This window comes from Callorhinchus milii, unplaced genomic scaffold (assembly GCF_018977255.1).
Source record: "Callorhinchus milii isolate IMCB2004 unplaced genomic scaffold, IMCB_Cmil_1.0 Scaffold3, whole genome shotgun sequence".
Classification (NCBI taxonomy): domain Eukaryota; kingdom Metazoa; phylum Chordata; class Chondrichthyes; order Chimaeriformes; family Callorhinchidae; genus Callorhinchus; species Callorhinchus milii.
This window is the reverse complement of record NW_024704744.1, coordinates 74,980,509-75,000,397: the sequence shown is the minus strand read 5'-3', so window position 1 is coordinate 75,000,397 and position 19,889 is coordinate 74,980,509. Positions and strand designations below refer to the sequence as shown.

General features: G+C 56.2%; 1 protein-coding gene across 1 annotated transcript; it reads right to left on the bottom strand.

Annotated features, from left to right (window-relative positions):
* Positions 1 to 7,516: 7,516 nt before the first annotated feature.
* Positions 7,517 to 19,513, bottom strand: LOC103181665 (peroxisome assembly factor 2). Its single transcript, XM_042333136.1, has 17 exons — positions 18,290 to 19,513; positions 16,953 to 17,119; positions 16,245 to 16,328; positions 15,887 to 15,998; positions 15,400 to 15,536; positions 14,594 to 14,705; positions 13,670 to 13,878; positions 12,947 to 13,142; positions 12,290 to 12,366; positions 11,623 to 11,758; positions 11,157 to 11,362; positions 10,892 to 10,953; positions 9,597 to 9,705; positions 9,326 to 9,442; positions 8,685 to 8,762; positions 8,279 to 8,418; positions 7,517 to 8,129 (listed from the first exon to the last, which is right to left on the bottom strand). Exons 1-17 carry the CDS (start codon positions 19,511 to 19,513, stop codon positions 7,993 to 7,995), a joined length of 3,303 nt encoding a protein of 1,100 aa, XP_042189070.1. The 3' UTR covers positions 7,517 to 7,992.
* Positions 19,514 to 19,889: the final 376 nt, after the last annotated feature.

Below are 19,889 nucleotides of genomic sequence, written 5' to 3'. Positions count from 1 at the left end.
CTGTATGAATGACAGGCGGGGGGGTGGAGCCTGTATTAGTGACAGGCAGGAGAGGAGTCTGTATGAGTGACAGGCGGGGGGTGGAGCCTGTACGAGTGACAGGCGGGGGAGGTGTCTGTGGGTGAGAGGCGGGGGAGGAGTCTGTATGAGTGACAGTCGTGGGGAGTCTGTATGATTGACAGGCGGGAGAGGAGTCTGTATGAGTGACAGGCGGGAGAGGAGTCTGTATGAGTGACAGGCGGGGGAGGAGTCTTTATGAGTGACAGGCAGGGGAGGAGTCTGTATGAATGACAGTGGGAGAGCAGTCTGTATGAGTGACAGGTGGGGTGGAGCCTGTATGAGTGACAGGGGGGAGTGGATTCTATGACAGGCAGGAGAGGAGTCTGTATGAGTGACAGGCGGGGGAGGAGTCTGTATGAGTGACAGGCAGGAGAGGAGTCTGTATGAGTGACAGGCGGGGGAGGAGTCTTTATGAGTGACAGGCAGGGGAGGAGTCTGTATGAATGACAGGTGGGAGAGCAGTCTGTATGAGTGACAGGCAGGGGAGGAGTCTGTATGAGTGACAGGCAGGAGAGGAGTCTGTATGAGTGACAGGCAGGAGAGGAGTCTATGACAACAACAACAACAGCAACAAGATTCCATTTATAAAGCGCCTTTCACGTCGGGAGGACGTCCCAAGGCGCTGCACAGTTGGGTCATGACCCGAGCAGGGGGGAAATGGTCAGGGTGAGAGGAGGGAAGGGAGGGAGCGAGGAGGGGGGAAATGGTCAGGGTGAGGGGAGGGAAGGTAGGGAGTGAGGAGGGGGTAGAGAGTCGAGAGGGGAGCTGAAGGCACGGTCAAAGAGAAAGGTTTTGAGACCGGCCTTGAAGGAGGAGAGAGAGGAGGTGGCGAAGGCACTGGGGGATGGAGTTCCAGAGCCTGGGGGCTGAGAGGCTGAAGGCCCGACCACCGATGGTAGGGCGGTTGGGGCGGGGAATGTGGAGCAGACCGGAGCCAGAGGAACGGAGGGTACGGGCAGGTAGGTAGGGGGATAGTAGGTTGGAGAGGTAGGAGGGAGCAAGGCCGTGAATGGCCTTGTAGGTGAGGATAAGGATCTTGAATTCGATCCTCTGGGGGATGGGGAGCCAGTGGAGGCGAGCGAGGGTGGGAGTGATGTAGTCGCGGTGTCTGGTGCGGGACAGTACCCGAGCTGCAGAGTTCTGAATGACCTGCAGCTTGTGCAGGGAGGTGCCGGGAAGGCCGGCGAGGAGAGAGTTCCCATAGTCCAGCCTTGAGGTGACAAAGGCGTGGACCAGGGTTTCAGCAGCGTGAGGGGTGAGGTAGTGCCGTAATCTGGCGATGTTCCGGAGGTGATGGAAGGCGGTGCCAGTTGTGGTGCGGATGTGAGGGAGAAAGGACAGCTCAGGGTCGAACAAAACGCCGAGGTTCCTGACTGGCTTTGAGAGGTGGAGAGTGCAGCCTTGGATGCTGATGGTGTCAGCGCCTGAGGTGCGGAGGCGCTGACGTGAGCCAATCAGGAGGGCCTCGGTTTTTCGCACGTTGAGCTGAAGAAAGTTGTCTCTCGTCCAGGACTCGATGTCGGACAGGCAGGCTGTCAGGACATCGGTGGTCGTGGAGTTGAGAGTAGAGGAGGAAAGGTAGAGTTGGGTGTCATCCGCATACATGTGGAAGTTAACTCCGTGTCTGCGGATGATGTCACCGAGGGGGAGCAGATAGAGGGTGAGGAGGAGGGGACCGAGGACAGAGCCCTGAGGGATACCACATGAGACAGTACGGGGGGTGGAGGAGAAGCCATTCGTCGAGACAAAATGAAGACGGTGAGAAAGGTACGACCTAAACCATTCAAGGACAGTGCCTTGAAGGTTGAGGTGGGAGGACAAGCGGTGGAGTAGGATAGCGTGGTCGACCGGCAGGAGAGGAGTCTGTATGAGTGACAGGCGGGGGGGTGGAGCCTGTATGAGTGACAGGCGGGGGAGGAGTCTGTATGAGTGACAGGGGGGAGGAGTCTGTATGAGTGACAGGCAGGAGAGGAGTCTGTATGAGTGACAGGTGGGGGATCATTCTGTATGAGTGACAGGCGGGGGGGTGGAGCCTGTATGAGTGACAGGCGGGAGAGGAGTCTATATGAGTGACAGGCAGGAGAGGAGTCTGTATGAGTGACAGGCAGGGGTGGAGCATGTATGAGTGACAGGCGGGGGAGGAGTCTGTATGAGTGACAGGCGGGGGGGTGGAGCCTGTATGAGTGACAGGCGGGGAGGAGTCTGTATGAGTGACAGGCGGGAGAGGAGTCTGTATGAGTGACAGGCGGGGGAGGAGTCTGTATGAGTGACAGGCAGGAGATTAGTCTGTATGAGTGACAGGCGGGGGAGGAGTCTGTATGAGTGACAGGCGGGGGGGTGGAGCCTGTATTACCTACCTGTCCGTACCCTCCGTTCCTCTGGCTCCGGTCTGCTCCACATCCCCCGCCCCAACCGCCCTACCATCGGTGGTCGGGCCTTCAGCCTCTCAGCCCCCAGGCTCTGGAACTCCATCCCCCAGTGCCTTCGCCGCTTCCTCCCTTTCCTCCTTCAAGGCCGGTCTCAAACCTTTCTCTTTGACCGAGCCTTCAGCTCCCCTCTCGACTCTCTACCCCCTCCTCGCTCCCTACCTTCCCTCCCCTCACCCTGACCATTTCCCCCCTCCTCGCTCCCTCCCTTCCCTCCCCTCACCCTGACCATTTTCCCCCTGCTCGGGTCATGACCCAACTGTGCAGCGCCTTGGGACGTCCTCCCGACGTGAAAGGCGCTTTATAAATGGAATCTTGTTGTTGTTGTTGTTGTATTAGTGACAGGCAGGAGAGGAGTCTGTATGAGTGACAGGCGGGAGAGGAGTCTGTGGGTGACAGGCGGGGGAGGAGTGTGTATGAGTGACAGTCGTGGGGAGTCTGTATGAATGACAGGCAGGGGAGGAGTCTGTATGAGTGACAGGCAGGAGAGGAGTCTGTATGAGTGACAGGCGGGAGAGGAGTCTGTATGAGTGACAGGCAGGGGAGGAGTCTTTATGAGTGACAGGCAGGGGAGGAGTCTGTATGAATGACAGGCGGGAGAGGAGTCTGTATGAGTGACAGGTCTGGGGTGGAGCCTGTATGAGTGACAGGTCGGGGGTGGAGCCTGTATGAGTGACAGGGGGGAGAGGAGTCTATGACAGGCAGGAGAGGAGTCTGTATGAGTGACAGGCGGGAGAGGAGTCTGTATGAGTGACAGGTGGGAGAGGAGTCTGTATGAGTGACAGGTGGGGAGGAGTCTGTATGAGTGACAGGCAGGAGAGGAGTCTGTATGAGTGACAGGTGGGGGATCAGTCTGTATGAGTGACAGGCGGGGGGTGGAGCCTGTATGAGTGACAGGCGGGAGAGGAGTCTGTATGAGTGACAGGCAGGACAGGAGTCTGTATGAGTGACAGGTGGGGAGGAGTCTGTATGAGTGATAGGCGGGTGGTGGAGCCTGTATGAGTGACAGGGGGGAGAGGAGTCTATGACAGGCAGGAGAGGAGTCTGTATGAGTGACAGGCGGGGGAGGAGTCTGTATGAGTGACAGGTGGGGGAGGAGTCTGTATGAGTGACAGGCGGGGGGTGGAGCCTGTATGAGTGACAGGGGGGAGAGGAGTCTATGAGAGGCAGGAGAGGAGTCTGTATGAGTGACAGGCGGGGGGTGGAGCCTGTATGAGTGACAGGCGGGAGAGGAGTCTGTATGAGTGACAGGGGGGAGGAATCTGTATGAGTGACAGGCAGTAGAGGAGTCTGTATGAGTGACATGTGGGGGAGGAGTCTGTATGAGTGACAGGCAGGGAGGAGTCTGTATGAGTGACAGGCGGGGGGTGGAGCCTGTATGAGTGACAGGCGGGAGAGGAGTCTGTATGAGTGACAGGTGGGGGGAGGCTCAGTGTGAGTGACAGGTGGGGGAGGAGTATAAGTTTGAGTGATAGACAGTGGGGCTGTCCTCATCATCTTCAACACAGGTCACCCAATTGGACTTGATGGTGAATGCCCCCCCACCCAGTACAGTGTTACAGTTCTGCACAGTTCAGGAAAGGAGAGTGTTAATTGGAAATAAAGGAGAAACAGTCTGAATTGTTGACCATGATCAGTATCTGGGGGTTCTGGTTTTACTTTGACACTGCCCTGATAGGGGGCAAAGAGCACTCTGGTCGTTCTCTTCAAGGTCTATCTTCCTTGGTGGTGTGGGTAGGAGAGGTAAGTGGGGTCTCCTTAGAGTTGAACGGGCTCCAAAGTGACATGCCTGGCAACGGGATGTCAAAATCAAGCCAGTGATGTTCGCTAGTCCGGTTCCTGAGCCAGGCAGGGCCGCAGGACTCCAGGGCACTGTTGATGACAGCTCAGCCAGCCTGGCTCATCGGCAGGGCCTGAAAGGGTAGACCAATCACTGGGGGTCAGGGAGTCATCCCACTCAGCTCCTGTTAACCCTATAAGCCAAAGCACTAACGGGTACAAGCAACAACAACAGTACTTTTTTATAGCACCTTTCATGTCGGGAGGACGTCCCAAGCTACTGGACAGTTAAGTGTTTCGGACCCAAGCTGGGGAGGGTGGAGGGCACGGTTGAAGAGGAAGGTCTTGAGATGAGTCTTGAAGGAGGTAAGGGAGGGACCAAGGCAGAGGGATTGTGGGATGGAGCTCCACAGGGTGGGGTCAGAGTGGCTGAAGGCCCACCCGCAAATAGTGGGGCGGGCGAGGAGGGGAATGTGAAGCAAGCCGGAGCCCACTGAGTAAAAGGAGCAGGTAGGTTGGTAGGGGGTCACAGAGGTAGGAGGGAGCAAGGCCATGAAGGCATTTGAAGGTGAGGACCAGGATCTTGAACTGTATTCTCTGTGTGATGGAAAGTCAGTGGAATCGGGTGAGAATGGGGGTGATAGGGTCACGGAGCTTGGTGCGGTAGAGTGCACATTTTTTTCTAGATACAGGAAAACAACATTACATTTGTATAGCACCTGTCACGTCGGGAGGACGTCCCAAGGCGCTGGACAGTATACCGCATTTCAGAACCGAGCTGGGGTCAGTGGAGAAGAAGGGAGCGGAGGGGAAGGAGGGAGGGGTGTCGATGGCATGGTCGAAGAGGGCCTTGAGGAGAGACTTGAATCCAGGATCTTGAACTGGATCCTATGAAGGATAGGGAGGCAACGGAGTTGGGCGAGAATGGGGGAGATGGGGTCACAGAGTTTGGTGCGGGAGAGAACATGGACTGCAGAGTTCTGGATTATCTGCAGACTGTGGAGGGAGGAGTTGGGAAGGTGTTTGCATAGACGAGGCTGGAGGTGATGAAGGCATAAACAAGAGTTTCAGCGGCCTGAGGGGTGAGGTAGTGGTGGAGTCGGGCGATGTTACGGAAGTGAGGGAAGGCAGAGCGGGTCATGGCTTGGATGTGGGGAAGAAAAGACAGTTGAGGGTCGAACAAGACATCTAGGTTCCTGACTGGCTCGGTGAGTTGAAGTGTGCAACCATGGAGGTTGATGCTGCCAGAGCCTGAGGTGCTGAGGCGCTCAGGAGGGCCTCAGTCTTGTTCACATTCAACTCTAGAAAATTTGCCCTCATCCAGGACTTGATGTCCGACAGGCAGTCTGTCAGGACAGCAGTTGTCCTGAAGTTGAGGGTGGAGGCAGAAAGATAAGAGTTGGGTGTCATCCGCAAACATATGGAAGTTGACCCCATGTCTACGGATGATGTCACCAAGGGGGAGCATGTCGATATTAAAGAGAGGGCCAAGGACAGAGCCCTGGAGGACGCCAGACGTGACAGTGCGGGGCTGGAGGAGAAAATGTTAGAGGCAACAAAGTGGAGATGGTGAGAGAGAATCGAACCAGGCAAGGGCAGGTCCGCGAAGATTAAGGGCAGTATGAGGATGGAGTGGTCGACCGTGTCGAAGGAGGCAGAGGGAGACCTGATCACAGATGTTCAGAATGTCATTAGTGACTTTGACCAGGGCTGTTTCCATGCTATGGGCAGTGCGGAAGCCGGATTGGAGGGGTTCAAAGAGGGAATGGCGAGAAAAAAAAGTGGAGCTGGGACTCGACGACTCATTCCAGGACCTGGGAGAGGAATGGGAGGTTTGAGATGGGGCGGTAGCTGGATAGAAGGGATGGGTCCAGGGAAGGTTTTTTCAAGATGGGGGTGATGACGGCTGTTTTTAGGGGGATGGGAGCTGAACCGGTGGACAACGAGGGGTTGATGATGTTGGACAGAAGAGGGGCCAGAAGGTGGAGCTGGGAGATGAGGAGAGAGGTGGGGATGGGATCGAGGGAGCAGTTGGTGGGTTTGAGTTTGCGGACAGTCTTGGTGAGGGAGGAGGGAGAGATAGGGTCGAAGGAGTATAGGGGGGGGATGGGGTCATGAGGGAGATGTGATGTGGGGGTGGCTGAACGTATCCCCTCGATTTTGGATTTGAGGAAGTCCAGCTTCTCCTCACAGTTGGAGTTTGAGAGGATGGACGAGGTATGGGAAGGAGGATGGAGAAGACGGTTTGTGGTGGAAAAGAGAAGCCTGGAGTTGTCCTTTGCCTCCGAGATAACCTTGGAGTAGGATTTAGCGGAGGCAAGAGTGCAGCAGTAAGTCTTGGTGTGGTGAAGCCAAATCTGCCGATGGACCGTTAGTTTGGATATGGTCCCCCTTGAGGGGGGCAAGGGAGTCCAGAAAGGAGAGGGAGTTGTGGAGAAAAGAGAGTGACAAGGGGAGATTGGTCAGTGAGGGCCAGAGATGTAGGAGTTCAGATGACTCCAGGGCAGTGGAGAGAGAGATTTTTTTTTCCATGGACAGTATGTGATGGTGGAGGGTTGAGAAAGGGGAAGGGGTACGGATGGAGGTGTTGAGGGAGATGAAGTAGTGGTCCGAGATGACTTTATCAATGATGGTGATGTCTGAGACTGTGAGGCCCTGGGTGATCACCAGGTCAAGGGGATGGCCATAGTCATGGGTGGGGAGTGGATGAGGAGGGAGAGGTTATGGGAAGAACATGATTCTAAAAATCCTGTGAAACGCTGTGAGAAGTCTGGATGATGTGATAAGGCACTATCAAATATAAAGATTGTTATTATACCCTCATCAGAAAGGACTGAAGGAGCAAACGAGGCTAGGACACTGCGAACGAGGTGGCCATCATCTGACTCGTAGCATGGTGTTGACGTGTTTGTCATATTACCTGTGTACAAACCCCCACCCCATAGAACGCCTACATTAGCCTGGCTCAGTGGTAGCGCTCTCACCTCCAAGTCAGAAGGTTGTGGGTGCAAGCCCCACGTCGGGACCTGGAATCATATAGTCTAAGTTGACACTCCAAAGCAGTGCAAGGGGAGTGTTACATTGTCAGAGGTGCCGACCTACGGATGAGACGTTAAACTGAGGTCTCGCCTCCGTGTCCAAGTGGATGTTAAAGATCCCGCGGCGCTATTCGAAAAGAGAAGGGAGTTTCTCTCTCCCAGTTTCCTGGCCACCAAATCCCCCAAATAAAATGTCTGTTTACGGGACACTGCTTTGTGCAATTAGCTGCCGTGTTTCGCCCACAAAATATACAGTCAATCCATTTTACAGGACATTCTGTGAAGCGCATTGAGGTATCTCAACGATACGATAAGGCGCTATATATCAAATGCAAGAATTATTATTACACCTCTGTCCCGGCACACTTGATGCGTACACTCCTATTGATGTGTAGACCTCTCCCAGACAGAGCTGCTCCTGCTCTCTGCTCTGAGCATGCGGCTCTGCCAGGCTCATAGCACTTGATCGTCCTAGGTAAGAGTCTAGGTCGGTACATCAGGCAACCTGTGAGGTTCAAGGCAAACGTGACTGACGATTGCGATCAGCGAACACGCAGCTCGGTGCAGGTCCTGTTGCAGACAAGTTCAGTGCTGTTCGTGTGGCTGTATGGATGCTGTTCTTGCTGTGTGGTCTGGCAGCAGCTCGGGGTCCCGTTACTGCAGTGGTGCAGAGCACAGTGGTGGGCCCCTCACTTGCCGCTGAGCCTATACTGTAGCTGTCGGTATCTGCTCAGCTCCAACTCGGAGACAGACGGTTCCAGAGTGCTGAGGGCACTTTCAAAATCCTCCTGTGTCAGCAACAATTCTGACTCCTCTGTGTCCAGGCCTACAGCGCAGTAGAGAGGAGCAAATGAGAGAGAGAAAAAGAGAGAGAGCAGTATATGAGAGAGAACGAGTGAAAGGTTAGAGGCGGTTACAGCCTCTAATACTTGTAATTGTAATACACATAACGTAGCACAGGATGGGGTCACACACCTTGCTGAATGCGGCTGATCTGCCTCTTCGTGGCTGACATCATGGCATCGGAGCAGAGTGCATACAGGTCGGCCCCCGTCAGGTGAGGGGGACAGTGCTCCACCACAGAGCGTAGGCTGACTGAGGCATCCAGCTGGAATCTGCCCACAAATACAGGTCAGGGGACACAGGGAGGGCAGGGCGATGCAAGGAGGAGGGAGGGGCAAAGGAGGCCGGGGTGCGGGGGGGATGGGGGCCGGGGCATGGGGAGGGCGGGCAGTGGCGCGGGAGCACAAGGTGTTGTTGGGGCGCGCGGGGGGGGGTGCGGCTAGGGAGTGCGGGGGGGGGGGCTGGGGTGCGGGGAGGGCACAGAGGCAGGACATGGGGTGAGGGGTGGATGAGTGAGTGGTGAAGGTTGAGTACTCACTTCCGTGTTATAGCCTCCAGTACTCGTAATTGTGCCTCAGGATCCTCAGTGATTCCGACATACAGTAGTTTATCAAACCTGGGCCACAGGGAGCACAGCACGTTAGCCTGACACCAGATATCCCAGTGCAGTGATATGGGCAGCGTCTCACCCTCTTACTGTATTCCCTGTACCTGGGGGATATTGATGTGTCAAGCCTGGCTCTGATGGTATCAACTCTTGCCCAAGTCATAAGGTCGTAGGTTCAAACCTCATGTCGGGAATGCAAACTCGCTAAATCTAAGTTGACGCTCCAGTACACTGCGGTTGGGAGGCGTGGGGCTGCATTGTTAAGAGATGCCGTGATTCAGATGAGACGTAAAACCGAGGTTCCAGGAGTTAAAGAACCTACGGCACTATTCCAAAAGAGAAGTGAGTTTTTCTTTTGCAGTGTCCTGGCCAACAATCCCCCTAATAAAATTGGTCATTCATTTTGTGCACAAACTGGCTACTATGATCCCTCTCAAATGCAGTCACTACACTTTACAGTACATCCTGTGAAGCTCTTTTAGAGATCTTCCCTAAGTGAAAGACGCTGTAATGAGATGTAAGGATTATTGCTGTAATAGCGAGTCTGGCCGGGTCCCGAGTCTCTCACCCACCTGCCGGGCCGCAACAGTGCCTGGTCCAAGAGGTCTGGCCGGTTTGTGGCTCCAATGACAAACACATCCCCACTGGAGTGCAGCCCGTCCAGCTCTGCCAGAAGTTGTGACACCACCCTGAACGCAGAGAGACACAGTGAGAGATGTGTGAAGAGAGTGATATGTAAAGTGAGAAAGGGAGATAGACGTGTAAAAAAAGTGTACAGACAGAGGGCGAGGCGGACAGGCAAAGGGCGAGGCGGACAAGTTGTTTGGTCACAGAGAGCTGTACCTGTCCATGACACCGCCTGAATCTCCACTCCGCCCGCGGTTTGGGGCCAGTGAATCCAGCTCATCAAAGAACACGATGCAGGGAGCAGCAGCCCGGGCCCGAGCAAACACTGCAACACACAGCATCAGGGCCAGTCAGGGTCCTGGCCCCACCTAACCCCCACATACACATCCCTTCCATACACACAACAGCAACAATATTACATGTGTATAGCGGTCTTCAAGTCAGAAAGGCGTCCCAGGGCGTTGGACAATCAGGCCTTTTGGACCCGAACTGGAGTTGGGGTCAGAAGGGGAGGAAGGCACGGGAGGTGCGGGTGGGAGGGTGACTGAAGGCATGGTCGAAGAGGAAGGTCTTCAGACGGGACTTGAAGGAGGCAAGAGAGGGGGTGAGGCAGAAGGATTGTGGGATAGAGTTCCAGAGTGTGGGAGCAGAGATGCTGAATGCCCCAATCGCCAATGATGGGGCGGGAAATGAAGGGAAACTGAAGCAGGCTGGTGTCTGCCGAGCGGAGGGAATGCACAGGTTAATATGGGGTTATGAGGTCGGAGAGGTGGGGGAGCAAGACCGTGGAGGTCCATGAAGGCAAGAACGAGGGTTTTGTACTCGATTCTCTGAGGAATGGGGAGCCAGTGAAGCTGGGCAAGAATGGGGGTTCCTGGAGGCTGGTGCGGGAGCGGACACGAGCTGCAGAGTTCTGAATAATCTGCATCTTGTGGAGGGAGGAGTTGGGAAATCCAACGAGCAGGCGGTTGGCATAGTCAAGCCAGGACGTAACGAAAGCATGGATCAGGGTCTTGGTGGCCTGCGGTGAGAGGCAGTGGCGGAGGCGGACAATGTTGCAGAGGTGTGGAAAAGCAGAAGAGGTCACGGTATGAATGTGGGGTTTGAAGAATAACTGAGGGTCGAAAAGGACACCAAGGTTTCGGATTGGTGAGGTGAGGTGAAGAGTGCAGTCATGAATGGCGATAGTGTCAGCGGCTGAGGTGAGGAGGCGCTGCCAGGAGCCAAGCAGGAGGGCCTCTGCCTTGCCAACACTGAGCTAGAGAAAGTAAGCTCTCGTCCGGGACTTGATGTCAGACAATTAACCAGGACATCAATGGTCCTGGAGTCGAAGCTGGATGTGGTAATTCCCCCCCCACATAAATAACACCCTCATTCCACACGCACTCGCACACTTGCACAGTCCTCCTTTCCCTCCCATCCCCCTCTAACCTCTCTCCCCCAATACACATAATATCCCATTTCATATACATACGGCCCCACCACACACCCCCAGGTCACTTGTGTCTTACCCTCTCGCACGTTCTCCTCACTCTGTCCGACATACATGTTGATTAGTTCAGGACCCTTAACACTGGGGAACAAATATATTTATCAGCATATTGCAGTGGGGGTGAGGAAGGAAAGAGGTAGAGAGGGAGGGAGGGAGAGTGCAGGAGGAGAGAAACATACAAACACAGAGGACACGTGTGCACACAGAGGCGCCCGCACAGACATATACACAGTGACACACACAGAGACACATGCACACACAGCCCCCTGCGAGGGGTCACTGACCTGAGAAAGCTCATGCTGCACTCGGTGGCCACGGCCTTGGCGAGAAGGGTTTTGCCAGTGCCGGGGGGGCCGTACAGCAGCAGCCCCGACCTGCGCAGCCCCTGAGTCAGCAGCTCTCGGTGAGCTAGCGGCAGTTGTATGGTGTCGAGGATCTCTTGCTTCACATCCCGCAGTCCCCCCACATCTTGCCAGTGTACACATGGGATCTGCGGAGGGAGAGAGTAGTGAGAGATAGAAGAGGTATAGAAAGAGAGGGCGAGGGGGAGGAGAGGGGGGGGGCGAGAGGGGAAGGGGGGTGGGAGAGGGGAGAGAGAGAAGGAAGAGAGGGAAGGGAGAGAGCCAGACACAGGAGAGAGAGGGGGGAACGGGGAAGAGAGACGGGTTGGGGGTAAAGAGAGAGTGGGGGAGAGAGGAGAAAAAGATTACGGAAGTGAGACAGACATGGACACCTGAGTCCCGCACTAACCTTGGGTGCTCCAAGAGCCCGTGCGTTGGATGACTGCAGCCGGTCCAGAGCGTTCTGGAAATCCTGGGCCTGGACACAAACTCCAGCTGCGCTGAGGTCCAGGTCCTCCCGCTCCGAGGGGCGGCTGCCTGGGAAACTGGGAACAGCAAAGTCAGCGTGTATCCAGGCCAGCCTGTACACAGGGCGACAATGACACATACCTCACCTCCCACCTTCACTACTTCCATTCCCACGTCGCTGGTCTCCCCAGCTACACTACACACAAAATCCAGTTAATCCAGAACTCTGCCGCCCACATACGCACCCATACTAACGTCGTACCCCCATCACAGCTGTTCTAACCAGGCTGCACTGGCTCCCTGTAACCAAACGGATCAATTCACCTCGGCTCGACTGGTTCTGACCTCCTGCTTGACCCTCGTGCCCTCCGTTCCATCATCGGTGGCCGTGCTTTCAGCCACTACGTCCCCAAACTCTGGACCGCTATCACTCTGTTCCCCTGCCTTTCCCCCTCTTTAGGTCACACCTGAAGACTTCGATCGTGCTTATGGTCACTAACCTCCTCCCTCCGGCTTGACATCAGGCTCCGCAAATGTCAAGCTCTTTGGGACACTGCGCTGTATGAGGGGTGCTATATAAACACAAGTTGTTGTTGGTAATTACTCACCAGCCACTCCGTGCTCTCTCACAGGCTGCTCTGCTGGCGTGACTCAGTAATGCACACATATCTCCCAACACAGTGCCCTGCACAAAGAGAGCAACCTGTGTCACTGACCACAACAGAACGAACTTCACTCATCGTCAGGACATGCAGGCCAGGGACTGGGAGACACACACACACACACACACACACACTTAATAATAATAAAACTTGCATTTGCTATAGCTCCTTATCATGTCATTGAGGCGTTTCAAAGCACTTCACAGAATATACTGTAAAGTGGATCGATTATGTATTTAGTGGGCGAAACGCAACAGCCAATTTGCGCACAGCAGTGTCCTACAAACAGTTGTGAAGCAAGTGACCAATTTTATTTATTTTGGGGGATTGTCAGCCTGGACACCGGGAGAGAGAAACTCCCTTCTCTTTTTGAATAGTGCCATAACATCTTTAACATCCAACAAGCAGATGGAACTTTGGTCTAAGGTCTTATCCGAAGGACAGCACCTCCGATATTGCAACACACCCCAGCACTGCATTGGAGTGCAATCTTAACTACATGATTCAAAGTCCGGTCGTGGGGCTTGAACCGTCAACCTTCTGACTCAGAGGCGAGAACGCTACCACTGAGCCAGGCTGATACACATGTCCGCTTGCACTTACAGCTGTTTGCTGGGAAATCTTGCTAAGGTTGACATCGCTCCCTAGAGGCAGTCCTGCACTGAGCGCGCTTAGTAGCTCTCTCCTGTGCTGCTCGGACAGCGTTTCCAATTCCACGTGATGGAGGAATGCGGCCTGGGCCCCGTCACCCAAATCCCTCATCTTCCCTGCCGTGCCCACCACCAGCACTGGGTACTCCCTGCCACACAGAGAAAGATTACACAGCTGCCTGCCAGAGCGTGAGAGGTTACACAGCTGCCTGCCACAGAGAGTGAAAGAGGTTACACAGCTGCCTGTCACATACAGAGAGAGACAGAGATAGCAGAGAGAGAGAGAGATGCTCCCTGCCACAGAGAGAGAGAGGAGTTACACAGCTCCCTGCCACACTGAGAGAGGTCAGCCTCCCCAACGTGCCCATCGGGTAAATAATAATAATATTGCATTGATTATGTCGGAAGGACATCGCAAAGCGCTTCACAGGATTTACTGTGAAATGGAATCACCGTGCATTGTGGGCAAATGTGGCAGCACAATTGTGCACAACAATGTCCTACAAACAGACTTTGGGTACCTCCTGCCAGAGAGAGAGAGTGGTCAGCACCCACCTTTTGTTGTAGAGACACTGAGAGGAGTCAGGCTCCCCAATGGGTAATTTTTACCAGAGAGAGAGAAAAAGGTGGGGGGAGGGGAGGGTTACACAGCCCCGCTGGACCCAGCACAGAGTACCTGGGTCCCTGAACGAGCTCTGTCAGAAGCCGGTGCAGAGTGGCCACGAGCCGGGGGTCCTCTCCCACTCCGTCCCTCTCGGCCGCCAGTCGCTGCACATTGCGCAGAAGCAGCACGCACGGTCGGTGTGTGTCAGCCACAGAGAACACCGCTGTCAGCCGGGCCTCCGTGGCTCCCACCGAGTCTCCACACAGCCCACTGCATTCCACCTGCCACCGAAAGAGAGAGGTCAGGCTCCCCACAGTGGGGAGGTCAAGGAGAGTCACAGTCCCCACACTACCTGGGTCACAAACCCCACTTCCCCACCCAGGACACCCTCCCCCACCAGACACTCACTTCTCCTGGAACATAGACTGCCGCATTCCACTGCAAGAGGACAGGAAAAGTGGACAGACCCCACATTCCCTGCATCACAACCCTCACCCCTCCACCCCCAAACCAGACATCCACTTAATAATAGTACTTGCATTTGATATAGCGCCTTATCACATCATTGAAATGTTTCAAAGTGTTTCACAGAATATATTGTAAAGTGGATTGACATTTGTATGAGCGAAATGTGTAGCCAATTGCGCGAAGGAGTGTCCCACAAATAGTCGCAGATTGAGTGACCACAATGTGCCAATCGACTAACAATTAGGTTCCTATTTACTGCTAGGTAAACGGTGCCATGTGGAGTAAGGAAACTTGCTAAGAGTTCAGGAATCGAACCCAGGTGCTCTCACTTGTGTGGCACACACGCTAACCACTACGCTACAGGATTCCACTTACCTGGAACACAGACCGCTAGACTGCAGCTGTGAGAGACCGAGAGTCACAGACTGCCCAATCTCCTGGGACCTGCAACTCCCTCCCCACAGGACACGCAGATACTTNCCCCCCTCTTCCCTCGGGGACACACTGCCCACTCCCCTCAGCACTGACCTTCACTAGATGCAGGTGTAATCTGTAACATGTTGCTCCCACCACGGTTGCCTTCCCACTGCCGCTCGGTCCCCAAAGCAGCACACTACACGGCCCTGCCAGCACCGACGGCCTGTGTGACAGAGAGTTACATACAGAGTAAAGCTTCCTCTCCATTGTCCGTCCACACTACCAGTTCAGATATGTCACAGATAAAATGCAGATTGAAGTTCCCTCTCCACTGTCCGTCCATATTCCCAGGTCAATCATACCACAGGTTAAAGACAGATTACAGCAGATTATGGGTTATAAACAGCAAAAATGTAGCGAACTGGTTGCCGAAGAGAGTAGACATTCTGGAGTGCGATGGCAAAGGGGACAGGTAGCTGTGGAGTTTGCAGGAGGAGAAGGGAGGGTGATTGTAAGGGAGGAGAAGGAAAGGGAGGAGGATTGGGAGGAAGGGTGAAGATGAGCGAAGCAAAATTTACTCCCAGGGATCAGAAGCAGCGAGTCTCACAGAGGAACCGATGGATGGGGCGGTCAAGGCAGCTGGGGACTGGGGAGAGAGGGGGCAAAGCAGAGTGATTGAGGAAGAGAGGGGGGCGCAGTGGCTGAAAGCGCGACCTCCAATGGTAGAACGGTGGTGTAAGGGACAAGCAGGAGGCCGGTGCCAATCGAGTGAAGGAGCGGGACTGGGAAGTGGATCCCTGGACCATCCAGCTCTTTGGCACATCCTCCTGATGTGAAAGTTGCCTTATAAATAAATATATTATGCATGTGGGTTATAAGCAGCAATGGCATATCTTACGGGTTGGATACAGACGTACCCGGTTTGCAGGTAGGGCAGCATGATGTCAGAGAGCTGGTCTACAGTGTGAGCCAGGCCAGGGGGAGCCACACTACCCCACACTGGGTTCCCAGCACAGGCAGCATAGGAGGGAACAAAGCTGTTAGTGCAACCAGCCTGCAACAGAGAGAAACACCAGTCAGACACACACACACACACGCTTGTTCACCTGCACACACCGATTTTCACACACAAAGAGCAGGTACACATACATGAATACACACAAGTGAACATGCTTATTCACCTGCACACCTGCATTCACATGCAAACGTCAGGCATGTGCACACACACACTCCCACACATAAGCGTACTCTCCAACACATACGCTTGCCTACCAACCCACAAAAACTTTACATGTGTACATTTGCAAACATTTATACCTTTACACAATCATACTAGCATAAACACACACTCACTCCCTTGAAATCATTAGCAGGCGCGGTTGCTGAGGAGGTCTAAACACTCACCAGGTAGAGAGAGGTGTGCTCGCGGTGGGCCAGGTGTCCCAGGTGTCCCAGTCTCAGGCCGGGGGGCTTCCCTTCAGACACGGACTTTACCCTGAAATACAGCACCGGCCACCTGCAGGCATTGAGAGGAGATCTGATCACGCTGTGGGCCTGACCACACTGCCCAGCCTTAGGATTGACTGCAACCCCCCCCTTCCGGGAGCGATCACACCTACCTCCCAGGGACTGACCAAACCACCCCCCATGCTCCCCCCCCCCTCACAGAACTGACCACGTCTTCTCTCCCCCAGGGGCAGTGACCTTATAGAAATTCCAGTGAAGGGACCTGTGGGTGTTCCAAGTGTTCAGACACTGCTACCTGAGGGCTTTGTCTGAGGAATTTTGAATGAAGTCCACTTTATCCCGCGTGGGAACGCACAGCACATCTCCAACCTGGACCAGCCTGCAACAGATACATATCAGCATGATTCCAACCTACCTCCTCTGCAAACAGCAGCACCCCCCCCAATCCTAAGCCAACAACAACAAGTTACAATTGTATAGCGCATTTCACATTGGGTGATGTCCCAAGGGACTGGATAGTCAGGATTTGTACCCGAGCTGAGGGTTGGGATCAAGAGGGGTAGAGGGCAGGGAGGATAACGATAGGAGGGTGACCAAAGGCGCTGTTGAAGAGGAGGATGTTGAGGCGTGCCTTGAAGGGGGCACTCAGGACTGTGGCTGGGGGTATGAAGGCTGAAGGCCGGACTGCCATTGGTGTGGCAGGCAGGGCGGGGGTCATGGAGCAGGCCAAAGACTGCCGAGCGGAGAGGTCTGTATGGAGTTAACAGATCATAGAGGTAGGGAGGACCAAGGCCTTGTGGAGGGCTTTGAAGGCGAGGACTTTGAACTTTATACTTTGGGGGCTGGGGGATCCAGTGTAGCCAATGAGGATCATAGGTTCAAGGAGACACCCCTGGGTGGCAAGGGACCGAAACGCAGACATTTTGGGGGTGTGGTGGGGGAGAGAATAAGGACGCAGGCGGTATTGGTAGACCAACTGTTGGACCAACAGTGTGGCTCTGACCTGGCAGTGAGGAAGTGCTGGCAGAGGACACTGTCGTACTCTTCCCCCACACTATACTGGGGAGCTGTGATGGTCTCCAGGTGCAGCTCGCTGGTCAGGGGAGGGACGCTGAGCACAGACCGGCTGTCCTTCCCACACCTCCCCACATGGCCAGTCTCGTACACACGCTGCGGGCAGAGAGCACAGTCACCTCCTTACACACCCACCGCAAACTTACATACCCAAACCCACCGCACCTTACACACCCACCTCCAGCCTCACGCACACGGCTGCGAGCAGAAACACAGTCAGCTTCTTACACACCCAACCACCACCCGCACACCTTACACATTGCCTCCCCTCACACCCAAACCCCACCCCACCCGCACACCTTACACATTGCCTCCCCTCACACCCAAACCCCACCCCACCCGCACACCTTACACATTGCCTCCCCTCACACCCAAACCCCACCCGCACACCTTACACATTGCCTCCCCTCACACCCAAACCCCACCCGCACACCTTACACATTGCCACCCCTCACACCCAAACCCCACCCCACCCGCACACCTTACACATTGCCTCCCCTCACACCCAAACCCCACCCCACCCGCACACCTTACACATTGCCACCCCTCACACCCAAACCCCACCCGCACACCTTACACATTGCCTCCCCTCACACCCAAACCCCACCCCACCCGCACACCTTACACATTGCCTCCCCTCACACCCAAACCCCACCCGCACACCTTACACATTGCCTCCCCTCACACCCAAACCCCACCCGCACACCTTACACATTGCCACCCCTCACACCCAAACCCCACCCCACCCGCACACCTTACACATTGCCTCCCCTCACACCCAAACCCCACCCCACCCGCACACCTTACACATTGCCACCCCTCACACCCAAACCCCACCCGCACACCTTACACATTGCCTCCCCTCACACCCAAACCCCACCCCACCCGCACACCTTACACATTGCCTCCCCTCACACCCAAACCCCACCCGCACACCTTACACATTGCCTCCCCTCACACCCAAACCCCACCCCACCCGCACACCTTACACATTGCCACCCCTCACACCCAAACCCCACCCCACCCGCACACCTTACACATTGCCACCCCTCACACCCAAACCCCACCCACCCGCACACCTTACACATTGCCACCCCTCACACCCAAACCCCACCCCACCCGCACACCTTACACATTGCCTCCCCTCACACCCCACCCCACCCGCACACCTTACACATTGCCTCCCCTCACACCCAAACCCCACCCGCACACCTTACACACTCCCACTGACCCACATGAACCCTCTGGCGAGCCCCCGGGCCTCACCTTTGCTCCCAGGAGCCTCCCGGTGACAGGCAGCGGAGCCCCGCCCGAGACATTAAACCAGAAGGCGGGTGATACGGCCGCCCCGCTGGCCCCCAGCTCCAGCCCCGGATCATCCACCACCAGCACCGAGGCCCAGCGGGCCCCGGCCGACACCGGGCCTGGCTCCTGACCCCCTGCCTCCAGCAGCCACAAGGCCAGCCACTCGCGGTTGAAGAGGCCGAGGCGCCGCAGGGCCGGCCTGCTCAGCACCAGGCAGCTGTCCAAATCCAGGCCCAGACCGTGAGCTGAGCAGGCCTCAGGCCCGGGCCTGGCCGCCAGCCGGCCCCGCTCCACCAGCCCGGCCAGGCCCAGCACCCGCGCCTCCAGCCGGCACTCGAGCGCTTCCAGCAGCGCCGCCACGCCCGAGCCCGAGCCCGAGCCCAAGGCTCCGCGCTGCAAATCCAGGCCTCCCGTGTAGTGCGTGAAGTCGGAGGCGCAGAGCAGGCGGGTAGGCGGCGGCGGCGGCGCCGGGGCCTGTGGTTGAGGCTCGGGCAGCAGTGTCAGCACCAGACTGGTGCGGAGAGTCAGCGCGCCCTGACTGACGGGCCTGCACTCCAGCACCAGCACTGCGGCCTCCTCATCCCCGGCCTCGCCTGGCGTCCAGCCCGAGTCCCGGGGCAGGGCCAGCGCGTCCCCCTGGCGGAGCAGCAGGGGCCGGCGCTGGCAGCTCAGCAGCAGGAGGCGGCGGCTGAAGGCCTGGGAGCTGAGGCATCGCCAGGCGGCGCGGGTGCGGGCGGCCAGCACCGCCCGGCTCAGAGGAGGCACCGGCTGCACCAGGCGGGCCCACACCGGCACCGCCGCCTCGCTCCCGGGCAGCCGCTCCTCCCCACAAGCCGCGGCCGCCCCACGCAGGCCGCCGTAGTGCCGCAGGAAGAGCTCGCTGGTGCGGATCTGGAGCGGCTCCTGCTCCCCGGGCCCCGCTTCCTCCGGCTCGTCCTCTGGTGCGAACGAGGCCGAGACGAAGAAACCACGGCCCGAGGGTGAAGCCGAGGCCGGGCGGCGGTGCAGGGACAGGACGCAGCCGCCACCGGGCCCGGAAGCTGCGGCCTGTCCTGAGAAGGCCGAGGCGGGCACGAGAACGTGCAGCGGGTGCAACTCGGCCGGTAGAGACCGGGATACCCTGAGCTCAGCGCGGACCCACATCAGTACTGGAGCCCGTGGCTGAGAGGCGCCGCTGGCCGCCATCTTGGTAATGGATTCGTCGCCATCTTGATAAAGGAGCTGCCCTGCGATTGCACTTTCCCCCAGTGTGATGGCTAAGATGTGACTTGCTATACATTCGGTGGGTGGAGGTGAAGGGGATGTCTCCGCAGCTTCTGACTTCACGGTGGCACCAAACGTCCCAGGATAGAGCAGAACGGAGTCACTTGTTGAGACGGCGGCAGCTCCGTCCTGCTGCAGGGAACCTCAGGACTGACCAGGCTGCCTGGCTCATCATAGGCAGATATAATTAATGCTTACACTCAAATGCATTGTAGATCACAGCGTATTGCGGTCGAAGAGAAGGGTCTTGAGAACGGCCTCGAAGGAGGCAAGGGAGGAAGCGAGGCGAAGGGACTGT

Bases quoted from the DNA above. Each gene is read 5' to 3' on its own strand.
- LOC103181665 (XM_042333136.1), bottom strand. From the start codon at position 19,513: ATGGCGGCCAGCGGCGCCTCTCAGCCACGGGCTCCAGTACTGATGTGG. The intron at 15,999-16,244 runs GTAGCAGTGTCT...CAATGCCTGCAG, and splicing joins TCCTCAGACAAAGCCCTCAG to GTGGCCGGTGCTGTATTTCA. The intron at 11,759-12,289 runs GTGAGTAATTAC...TGCTGTTCCCAG, and splicing joins GAGAGAGCACGGAGTGGCTG to TTTCCCAGGCAGCCGCCCCT.